The 12,144-nt window shown below is 44.7% G+C and overlaps 1 protein-coding gene across 7 annotated transcripts in view; it reads left to right on the top strand.

The window, feature by feature from the left end:
• Positions 1–12,144, top strand: part of IL15RA (interleukin 15 receptor subunit alpha) — a 38,182-nt gene that overhangs the window by 22,897 nt on the left and 3,141 nt on the right. For 6 of the 7 annotated variants that reach the window (XM_055296431.2, XM_063610063.1, XM_063610062.1 and 3 more), the window contains 2 exons: positions 118–150; positions 9,087–9,162. In XM_055296431.2, the coding sequence (XP_055152406.1) occupies positions 118–150; positions 9,087–9,162 (109 nt within the window). Of the gene's footprint in view, positions 1–117; positions 151–1,521; positions 4,794–9,086; positions 9,163–12,144 lie in introns of those variants that run through there. The other variant, XM_055296436.2, reaches the window with a different exon arrangement.

The following is a 12,144-nucleotide window of genomic DNA, read 5'->3' as shown; positions in this document are numbered from 1 at the left end:
AGCCACGAGTCTCCCAAGGTGCTAAGATGGGAGCCAAGCTGTGCAGAGTTTCTCCTGCTTCATGAGGAACTAGGAACTCTAGGACTCAGCCGTGACGCTGTCCTCTCTTTTCCGCAGGTGTGTATCCACAGGGCCACAGCGACACCACTGGTAAGTGTGTCCCTTTGTCCAGTATGTTTATGATCAGGGTGACCGCAGTCCCAGGGTGCTGGGTGGTCCTGGCCCAGGCCTGCTGCCCCAGCACAGTCCTGACAGCGGCCCCTTCCACACTCAGAAGGCCTCCATCAGAAAATAAGTTAAATAAGAGCTGATTTATGGAATTCTTTGTTTGATGTGCCCATTTTTCTAAATATTGGTAGCTTCTAGCTGTCAGGCTGCTTGAACCCAGAGAGCTGGCACCCCAAAAAAGGGCTCAAGGTCAGCTCTTCACAGCAGGGTCCACCTCTCTTGCACGGAGCATCCAAATCCACAGGTGCTGATGCCAGCACTGACGTTACAGCATCTCTGCCAGAAGCTGCCGATTCCTCTCCAGGGCGTGGCACCGTGCACTTAACAGAGAAGCTGTCCACATTTTCAGTATAAAATGCTACTCTTGGCCAGGTGTGGTGGCTCACACCTGTAATCCCAGCACTTTGGGAAGCTGAAATGGGAGGATTGCTTGAGGCCAGAATTTGAGGCCAGCCTGGTCAGCATAGCAAGACCCCATCTCTATTTAAGAGAAAAAAAGAAAAAGAAAAAGAAAAAAAGCAAACAAAACAAAATAAAACCAAAAATCCGCTCCTCTTTACAGAAGTCACACGCAATGCTAAGGCTAGGAGAATAGAAAAGAGAATGTGCAAGTGACGATAAGGAGGAAAAGGGGAAAGCGTTTGCAAGACTAAAAGAAAAAGCTGAAGGGAGGGGAGGAGAGCTGAGAGAGGAAGGGAGAACAGGAGGAGGAAGGGAAGCAGGCAGGGAGGAAGAACGCACGTTAATGAGAAGAATGCAAGTCATGCTCCAGGCTGACAAGCTTCCAAAGCAACAAAAAACCCAACTGTAATTTGATATGGACAAAAATTATTTTAATCTTCTGTTCATAAATTTTCCTGCTAGAGAATGACTCATATTTTTGTGGTCTCATTTTTACCTGCATCAAATGTCATCTGGGAAAATATCAAGTGACTTTGGACATTTTAGCAGTGAATTGATTAGAATCGTTTAACAAACAGTCAGGCTGGGAGAGGTAGCTCGCACCTATAATCCCAGCACTTTGGGAGGCCAGGAGTCCGAGACCAGCCTGGCCAACATGACAAAACCCCATCTTTACTAAAAATACAAAAAATTAGCCGGGCATGGTGGTGCATGCCTGTAGTCCCAGCTACTCGGGATGCTGAGGTGGGAGAATTGCTGGAACCCAGGAGCAGAGGTTGCAGTAAGCTGTGATCATGCCACTGCACTCTGGCCTGGGCAACAGGACAGGACCCTGTCTCAAAAAAAAGATGAAAAGTAAATCCCATTTCTAACTCAAAAATCCCCTTGCAGGAAGGAAGCAATACTTGCTACCAGATTTCCAGGCGTCCTTCCAGAGAGACTATACAAATAAACACATAGAGGATAAGGAATGCTGGACAGTTGCTTCTTTTCTTCTGTTCTGTACCATGTTTGTTTCCACTTGCTGGCATACCTTGTAGATCTTCCCATATCAGGACACAAAAACCATCTCATCGTTTTTAACAGCTACAGAATATTCCATTGTATGGAATTCCTACCATTAATTTAGCCAACCCCCTATCTGGACACGTGATTGCTACATTCTGTGGTTATCTTACAAACAGCCATTAATTGAAAATCCATAGGTGCCAGAATATCTGTAGGATAAAATCCTACATGTAAAGTTCAGGGGTCATTTTTTCTATATAGATTTTCCAACAACTATTTGATGATGAGATTTAATCCATAATCTGCTTTTTCTAGTTCATGACTTTTATTAGATTAAAAAATCGGCCGAGCGCTGTGGCTCACACCTATAATTCCAACACTTTGGGAGGTCGAGGCGGGCAGATCATGAGGTCAGGAGTTCGAGACCAGCCTGGCCAACATGGTGAAACCCTGTCTCTACTAACAATACAAAAATTAGCCAGGCGTGGTGGTGTGTACCTGTAAGCCCAGCTACTCAGGAGGCTGAGGCAAGAGATTGTTTGAACCGGGGAGGCGGAGGTTTCAGTGAGCCCAGATCACGCCACTGCACTTCAGCCTGAGAGACAGAGCGAGATACACACACACACACACACACACAAAATCAAAAACTTTCTCCCAAATTCTAAAATGTAGCGTAATGAACATTAACCAAATTCCTACAATGGACAAAGATAATTCTGTGCAAGGAACTGTGGAAATACAGAGATGCCACACACAAAAAAACTTTAGATGTTTTATGTTGGATCAGCCACCCTGAGATCCAGGAGCACCAGTTATGTGTGGCAGATATACTCACTGGCTCCTTGAACATCAGTGGATGTTGCTCTTTCTGCATGAATAAGCAATCAGTTGAGCTCATCTTCATAAGAAAATATTAATGATGCTTTACCATAGTGGTTGCTCAGTAAATTAACTGACGTTTTAATCAACCCATTGATACTACCAATATCATAATTTGCTTTTTAAACTACGTTATAGAAATGATTAGCACTACTCATTTGTTCTTTTTAATTCAACAGAAAATGCTAAATAGTAGATGCTCAATAAGTATCGAATGAGCAAGCAAATGAATGAGTGAATTTAAAGCCTTTAACATTTTAATAAATATTTAAGAAATATGGCTTATAGTTTCATTGTCTTAAATATCTACTGGCTTACTTGGCAGCCTTTTTTTTATAATTTAATTTAATTTTACCTTAAGTTCCAGGATTCATGTGCAGGACATGCAGGCTTCTTATATAGGTAAACATGTGCCATGGTGGTTTGAGGCACCTATCAACACATCACCTAGGTATTAACCCCACATGTATTAGCTACTCTTCCTGATGCTCTTCCTCTCTCTGCCCCTCCCCACAGGCCCCCGTGTGTGTTGTTCCTCTCCCTGTGTCCATGTGTTCTCATTGTTCAGCTCCCACTTACGAGTGAGAACATGTGGTGTTTGGTTTTCTGTTCCCAAGTTAGTTTGCTGAGGATGATGGCTTCCAGCTCCATCCATGTTCCTGCAAAGGACATGATCTCACTCCTTTTTATGGCTGCATAGTATTCCATGGTGTATATGTACCACATTTTCTTTATCCAGTCTATCATTGATGGGTATTTGGGTTGATTCCATGTTGGCAGCCCTTTTTATCAATAACTTTCTACAATTACTCCCATATCTGGTCTCCCATCCCTGATTAAGCTGTTCTTGAGGACTCTTGATTGTAAACTAAAAGGTCAGCATGCCACAGATGCCAGCACTTACACTGCCATGTTGATTTAGTACGCCAGGTATGAGGACTTGTTTCTCGGGATGGCAATATGCCTCTGGGCTTTCATGGCTGAAATAAATTTGCCACAGTACATGTGCTCAGCCTTTGACAGGAGCTGCCTCTATGTTGTATCATTCATCCATTTAATATAAACTGAGTATCTGTTCTGTTCCAGGAATGGTCCTAAGCTATTATGAAATGCAGATTCCTCATTAAAAAGCAAATGTCACTTTAAATTTACTTCAATTTATAGAACTTCAAAAGCTTAACTTGATAAATCAAGTATTTATTGAGTATCTACTCCAAACCCAACACTTATTAAGTGCTTAGTGCTATAGAGACAGAAAAGAAACCAGCAGGCCAAGCACGGTGCTCACACCTGTAATCCTAACAGTTTGGGAGGCCGAGGCAGGAGGCTTGCGTGAGCCCAGGAATTTGAGAGACCAGCCTCGGCAACATAGTGAGACCCTGTCTCTATAAAAAATGAAAATTAAAAAATTATCTAGGTGTAGTGGTGTACACTTGTGGTCCAAGCTACTTGGGAGGCTGAGGTAAGAGGCTTGCTTGAGCCCAGGAGTTTGAGGATACAGTGAGCTATGATGGCGCCACTGCACTCCAGTCTGGGCTACAGAGTGAGACCCCGTCTCAAAAAAAAGAAGAAAGAAAAGGAAACAAGGAAAGAAAGAAAGAAAAAGAGAGAGAGAGAGAAAGGAAGGAAGGAAGGAAGGAAGGAAGGAAGGAAGAAGGTAGGAGAAAGGAAGGAAAGAAAGGGAAAGAGAAAGAAAGGAAGGAAGGAAAGGGAAAGAGAAAGAAAGAAAGAAAGAAAGTGAAAGAAAGAAGAAAGAAAGAAAGAAAGAAAGAAAGAAAGAAAGAAAGAAAGAAAGAAGAAAGAAAGAAAGAAAGAAAGAAAGAAAGAAAGAAAGAAAGAAAGAAAGAAAGAAAAAAGGAAGGAAGGAAGGAAAGGAAGGGAAGGAGAAAGGAAGGAAGGAAGAAAAGAAAGAGAAAGAGAAAGAAAGAAAGGCCACTCCTCTGAGTCGTTGAGTTGATGCTCTTCCCTCAAAACCGCCTTCATCCGATGCAGGCACACAGGAGCTCTGGCCACAGTGACACATGGGTATGACTACCCAGTGATTGGCCTAATTGGTCAGGGTGGTGCTGAGGAATGGCTATTCCCTGCATATGCCCAGAGGACATTTTCATCATCCATGCCAAACACTGGCCCCTGGCTGTCTCAGCTGCCTTCTCCATCCTGGACCCAATCTGCGCACAGGCTGAAGGAGGGGGCTGGTGGGGAGATGTTTTCATGGCCTCGTCTGCGGTAATCACCTCTCCCCTCTCTTCTTCCTCCTCGCTTCTCCTCTGTCTCACCAGATCTCTTTCTCTTCCCTTTCCTCCAATCTACACACCCCCCAGGAAACAATAAAAGGTGGAGGGCTTGGCAGGTAAGCTGTTAATTCACTGTCTTGGTGATTCTGGTTTCCATGTCTTTACTGGAGTTACCCGGATATCACTGAGGGAGAGGCCAAGGGTCTGGCGCTGAGTTCAAGCTGCTTCGTTTTATCGTTGGTTCAGGAGCCCTCTTCTCTCTTGAGTTTCATTCTGCAGCTTTTCTTGTCACTTAAATGAAACAGGAGGGACCTTGTGAAGGTAGAAGCACAGTTTATGTCATGTTGCCTTTTCCAATAAAACACTGCCTACACCATCAATGTGCACCAACTCACTAGCCAACGCAAAGACAGAGCTTACCGTCAGGTGCAGCATCTCTGCTAAGACAGATTTCTTTTTTTAGTCATAATAATGATTAATGTTAAGTCCAAAAACTCAAAACATTTTCATTAATTTCTCATGTTTTCTGTTACTTCTTTTGTAACAATTTTTCTATGCTTTTTTATTTACTTACAAGTTGTTTTATTTTGTTTCTATAATTTTACTATTCTGATTACAGTGTCATTGCAAATATATGAGAAAAAACAAACTTTTTTTAAAAAAAGAAAAGATTATCTTGAATCCCACCATTGTATGTATTTCTCAAGACTTTTCTGTGCATATGGACATGCACATGGCTGGTTGGAGATTATGTGGGTTTTTTTTTTTTTTTTTGAGACAGAGTCTTGCTCTGTTGCCCAGGCTGGAGTGCAGTGGCACTCACTGCAACCTCTGCCTCCCAGATTCACGCGATTCTCCTGCCTCAGCCCCACAACTAGCTGGAATTACAGGCGCCCGTCATCACACCCAGCTGATTTTTGTATTTTTAGTAGAGACAGTTTCATCATGTTGGCCAGGCTAGTCTTGAACTCCTGACCTCAGGTGATCTGCCTGCCTCAGCCTCCCAAAGTGCTAGGATTACAGGTGTGAGCCACTGTACTGCACTCAGCCTATTGTGGGTTCTTTTTTTTTTTTTTTGAGATGGATTCTTGCTCTGTCACTCAGGCTGGAGAGCAGTGGTGAGATCTCAGCTCACTGGAACCACCACCGCCTGGGTCCAGGCAATTCACTTGTCTCAGCCTCCCAAGTAGCTGGGACTACAGGCGCATGCCACCATGCCCAGCTAATTTTTGTATTTTTAGTAGAGACGGGGTTTCACCATATTGGTCAGGTTGGTCTCGAACTCCTGACCTCAGGTGATTCACCTGCCTCGGCCTCCCAAAGTGCTGGGATTACAGGCGTGAGCCACCGAGACTGGCCTGCAGGTTCATTTTTATCTCATTATCTTTTTCACTCAAGATGTTGCAGACATCTTTCAATGTTAATAAATGCTGATCTATTTTATAATTTTTAATAGTTGAATAGTATTCCATCATATGGGCAGACCACATTTTATTTAACTAATTGTTTATTGATAAGAGATTCAGATTAACATCTTGAAAATTATTTTAGGCCGGGCACAGTGGCTCACACCTGTAATCCCAGCACTTTAGGAGGCTGAGGGGGGCGGATCACTTGAAGTGAGGAGTTTGAGACCAGCCTGGCTGACGTGGTGAAACCCCATCTCTACTAAAAATACAAAAACTAGCTGGGCTTGGTGGTGAGTGCCTGTTATCCCAGCTGCTCGGGAGGCTGAGGCAGGAAAATCACTTGAACCTGGAAGGCAGAGGTTGAAGTGAGCCAAGATCGTGCCATTGCACTCTAGCCTGGGTGACAGAGCAAGACTCCATCTCAAAAAAAAAAAAAAAAGAAAATTATTTTAAACAATACTTGAGTGAATACCCCTGTATATATCTATTCCCTTAGAGTAAATTCTAGTTGAACTAGAGAGTCAAAGGGTGTGGGCTTCTCCAATGCCCTTGGGAAAGATGGCACAAGTTTATACTCCCAGCCACAGGGCTCTGAGTGTCCCTACACCCTTATACTCAGATGTTTTGCAGTAGAGCTGTATTGGAAGGCCAAGCCCTGGGAGGTTTATTTTGATCTATGGGCCTGGCCTGGGGGTCATGCAGCGAAGGCCCTCAAAGTCCTCAGGGTCCATGAGATGTGCTGCCCGTGGTCTTCAGGGAGAGGTAGCTGCTGCTCCAGACCTCAGCGCCGTCGTCTTCTGCTCCAGATCTCAGCGCTGTCATCTTCTGCTGCAGATCTCAGCGCTGTCATCTTCTGCTGCAGATCTCAGCGTCGTCGTCTTGCATGCAGAGCACTGGGTGATTTTTTTCAGGGAAATTCACAATAGTCAGGTTCATTGGTCAAACCTGCAAGTGGATTTTGTTTGTTTTTGTTTTTGTCTTTAGAGACAGGGTCTTGCTGTCGCCCAGGCTGGAGTGCAGTGGCGCCATCACAGCTTACTGCAGCGCCAGATTCCTGGGCTCAAGCAATTCTCCCACCTTAGTCTCCCAAATACCTTGGACTACAGGTGTGTGCCATCATGCCCAGCTAATTGTTTGTAGAGATGGGGGGGGGTCTTGATATGTTGCCTAGGCTGGTCTTGAACTCCTGGCCTCAAGCGATCCTCTCCACTAAGCCTCCCAAAGCACTCGGGCTACAGGGATGAGCCACTGCACCAGACCTGCAAGTGTTTTTAACAATAGTTCTGTTCCCTGCCCTCAGACTAAGCCCCCTTGTTCACACAGAAAGACCCCCTTCTTCCTATCCTATCTGATAAACCTCAGGTGACGCCTGTCGGTACCCCAAGCTGTTCGTTTCAACTCATTCAAAATGGTCCTAAATCCTAACCTCCTCTTATATACAACACCTCTTAAAAAGACCTCTTCTTTCTCCTTACTGTTCTTTCTCTGCCATCAAAAGTTTCAGGTGGCCAGGATCCATGGCTCATACCTGTAATCCCAGCACTTTGGGAGGCCAAGGCAGCCCTGAGGTCAGGAGTTTGAGACCAGCCTGGCCAACATAGCAAAACCCCATCTCTACCAAAAATACAAAAATTAGCCAGGTATGGTGGCAGGTGCCTGAAATCCCAGCTACTCGGGAGGCTGAGGCAGGAGAATCGTTTGAACCTGGGAGGGAGAGGTTGCAGTGAGCAAACATCGAGCCGCTGCACTCCAGCCTGGGCAACACCGTGAGATTCCGTCACAGAACAAAAAAAAAAAAAGAAGAAAAGAAAAAGTTGGCTGGGCGTGGTGGCTCACGCCTGTAATCCCAACACTTTGGGAGGCTAAGGTGGGGAGATCACGAGGTCAGGAGTTCAAGACCAGCCTGTCCAACATAGTGAAACCCTGTCTCTACTAAAAATACAAAAATTAGCCAGGCATGGTGGCACGTGCCTGTAGTCCCAGCTACTTGGGAGGCTGAAGCAGGAGAATTGCTTGAACCCTGGAGCTGGAGGTTGTAGCGAGCTGAGATCATGCCACTGCACTCCAGTTTGGGCAACAGAATGAACTTCATCTCAAAAAAAAAAGAAAAAAAAAGTTGTAGGCAGACTGGATGCAGTGGCTCACACCTGTAAACCCAGCACTTTGGGAGGCTGAGGCAGGTGGATCACTTGAGGTCAGGAGTTTGAGACTAGCCTGGCCAACACGGTGAAACCCCGTCTCTACTGAAAATACAAAAAATTAGCCAGGCCTGGTGGTGTGTGCCTGTAATCCCAGCTACTCAGAAGGCTGAGGCAGGAGAATCACTTGAGTCCAGGAGGCAGAGGTTGCAATGAGCCGAGATAGTGCCTCTGCACTCCAGCCTAGGTGACAGAGGGAGACCCTGTCTCAAAATAAAAAAAAAAAATGCAAGTGAAAAAAATGAAATTGGAAGGAAAATGGCACTGTGCTATTGTTTCTAAACCTGTGAAGTTGAAGAAAAGGGGGCGTTATACTGGGGACAGCAGAGGAGGGGTGTGTCCCTGTCTGCTTTCTCAGCCCCGGCGTTAGCAGCAGGAATGCTCTCTCCTCATCCCACTCTTGGCTTTGCCCTTGAGGCTCTTACTGCTCCCTCCTGACTTGCTCCATCCCTGCCCTCTCACCCCAGGCACTCTGCCCGAGAAGGAGAAGGATGAGGAGCAGAGGTGTGGGATGACTGGGAGCTGGCACCCTCAGCAGGAAAGAGAATGTGTTTTTGCCTAGACATAGAATGGGGGGAATTGCACGGGCCTTAAGAAATGTCCATAGCAGGAGGCTGGTTGGGAGGCACTTGGATCCCTCTGTAAGAACATCCGTGGTAAAGAATTTGTGATTCGTAGCAACGAATGTGCTTCTGGGTATCTCAGCGTGGTCTCCTCCCTTTCAGTGGCTATCTCCACGTCCACTGTCCTGCTGTGTGGGCTGAGCGCTATGTCTTTCCTGGCATGCTACATCAAGTCAAGGTGAGTTACACTGGATACTCCCTCTGCAAGAGTCAGACTTCCCCATGAGAAAAGAGCTGCAGCTGGCCGGGCGCGGTAGCTCATGCCTGGAATTCTAGCACTTTGGGAGGCCGAGGCAGGCAGATCACTTGAGGTCAGGAGTTTGAGACCAGCCTGGCCAACGTGGTGGAACTTTGTCTCTACTAAAAATACAAAAATTAGCTAAGCTTGGTGGTGCACACCTGTAATCCCAGCTATTCGGGAGGCTGAGGCAGGAGAATCGATTGAACCCGGGAGGCGGAGGTTGCAGTGAGCCAAGATTGCGCCACTTCACCGCAGCCTGGGCGACAGGGCAAGACTCTGTCTCAAAAAAAAAAAAAGAAAAAAGAGCCACACCATAGTGATTCCAGAATGCCCCCTCCCAAGAAGGACGCCTTTCCTGGCCATCGGCTCTCACACACCCCTTCTGTAGGGACCAACGAGTGCCAGAGCCGAGGAGCAGTGAGCTAGCCCTAAGCCCAAGTGCCCCCTACCCCTGCCCACAGCAGCAATGGGGCGGCCAGAGAAAGTGTACCAGGTGGCCAATGCGTGCAGTGCTATCCATTCTTCTTGTGATATCCTGGTGAATATATTCTTGAAGGTCCTCGCTGAATAGGGGTATGCCTTCTTATAAATATACTCATTCATGTTAGCCTTAATGTTGTATTCCTAATCATTGAAATTCTGCATCTCAGCATTTCTGGCAAAAATGTTTCTGCCACTTGCTGACTTTTTAAATTTTTCTCATTTTTCTAATCTTTAGACAGTATTATCATTCTTTGATTAAAGCCTCAAATGGCATTGTAGCCTTAATTTTGTATTTCTATCAATTAATAACCAGTATTCCAGCATTCCATACTGATATGGATATCAGATTTGTCCAAACTAAACTTTCAGTTACTATTAATAGTTATAAAACATTCTTTTCTAAATGTGATATCAATATAAAAATTATGTGACCCTGGCTGGGCACAGTGGCTCACGCCTGTAATCCCGGCACTTCGGGAGGCCAAGGTGGGCAGATCATCTGAGGTCAGGAGTTCAAGACCAGCCTGACCAACATGGAGAAACCCCGTCTCTACTAAAAATACAAAATTAGCAGGCCATGGTGGTGCACACCTGTAATGCCAGCTACTAGGGAGGCTGAGACAGGAGAATTGCTTGAACCAGGGAGGCAGAGGTTGTGGTGAGCCAAGATCACACCATTGCACTCCAGCCTGGGCAACAAGAGCAAAACTCCATCTCAAAAAAAAAAAAAAAAGAAGTCACCCTTTGAGCCTAATTTTGACAAAATGCACATTCCATGAAATGCTACTATAAAGTCAAAATGAAAACCAGTATCTAAAACTTCACATAAATCTTCAAAAGCTGTGAATACCATCCCAACCAATAAAAAAGCCATAAGCCTCATAAATAGTTGAGAAATTAACAAACATTGATATGTTACTCAAAAATTTGTCCAAAGAATTCAAAAAATGAAAAATGTTGACAAAACAGAAAATGACTTTTAAAATAATTTTCAAAATATCACTATTAATAACTACAGAATTTCCATACAAAATGCTGAATTTGGAGTTATATTCTTAACAGGTTATAATAAATAAATATATTCACTGAATATATTTTTTAAATGTACATACCATCTCTTTATGAATAATACATTAAAATATATTCTTAAAAAGGATTTGTAAATTTGGTATATACAGCCAATAAATATGTTCATAAGAGGAAAATAGCAATATTTACTGGCCATATGAAAGATATCTCAGTTGGGCATGGTGGCTTATGCCTGTAATACCAGGACTTTGGGAGGCTGAGGTAGAAGGATTACTTGAGCCTAGCAGTTTGAGACCAGCCTGGACAACATAGTGAGACTCCCATCCCCACACACACACACACACACACACACACACACACAAATTTAATTTTTAAAAAGCTAAAAAAGTAAAATAAATATATCTTTAGGAAGAATTGGCATGGTCAGGCATAGTGGCTCACACCTGTAATCCTAGCACTTTGGGAGGCTGAAGTGCACGGATCGCTTTTTTTGTGACCAGCCTGGTCAACATGGTGAAACCTGATCTCTACAAAAAATACAAAAAGTTAGCTGGGCGTAGTTGTCTGCAGAGGTTGCAGCAAGCCGGTGTCACACCACTGCACTCCAGCCTGGGAGACAGAGTGAGACCCTGTCTCAGAAAAAAAAAAAAAAAAAAAGAAGAAGAAGAATTGGTCAATTTGATGAGTGTAATTACTTGGTCATTTGGTGAATTGATTCTTTCCATAAACTTGTTTTTTGCAAATGGGTTATTAGTTAGATTTGCCATTTGACAAATTGGCTGTTAGCAAATTATTTTCAGTGAATTGACCTCCATCCTGCCTTATTTTAGCTCTCACTCCAGGGAGCTCACACTGCTTACCTTAAAATGGCCTAAAGAGCTGCTGCTCCTCTGGAGGACATTTCACCAGCCCTGGTAGAGGGTGCCGGCCAGATGCCCAGGGCATCAGCACCCAGGCGGCTCCAGACAGGCCAGCCACGTATGACCAGTGTCCTGCCTCGCCTGTGCTTGTCATTTGGGAGCTGATTGATTTGTGTATTTCTTTATTTCACACATACTAAGTGCTAAGAACTGTTTTTAAAAGCTTCATGAATATTAAATCATTTTTTCAAGATGATCAACTCTGGTTTGGCCAGGCTCCCAGTCACTCTCTCCTCTTGTTCCTGCCATTTGAACGGCTTTTTGGCAGAGGACTGGCAAAGCGTGGGGTGAGGGAGGGTGGCGTGGGCTGCTCCAACAGCATTTGGTGAATCTTTGGTGGATGGGGAGGTTGGAAATATCTGGAGAGGATTTATTCTCATCATATTGTCCTGGTTGGTCTTGAACTCCTGGGCTCAAGCGATCCTCCCACCTCAGCCTCCTAAAGTGCTAGGATTACAGGCATGCGCCACCACACCTGGCCCATAGA

This window comes from Symphalangus syndactylus, chromosome 10 (assembly GCF_028878055.3).
Source record: "Symphalangus syndactylus isolate Jambi chromosome 10, NHGRI_mSymSyn1-v2.1_pri, whole genome shotgun sequence".
In the NCBI taxonomy this organism is placed as follows: Eukaryota; Metazoa; Chordata; class Mammalia; order Primates; family Hylobatidae; genus Symphalangus; species Symphalangus syndactylus.
The sequence above is the reverse complement of the archived record's forward strand: the minus strand, read 5'-3'. Positions and strand labels throughout refer to the sequence as shown.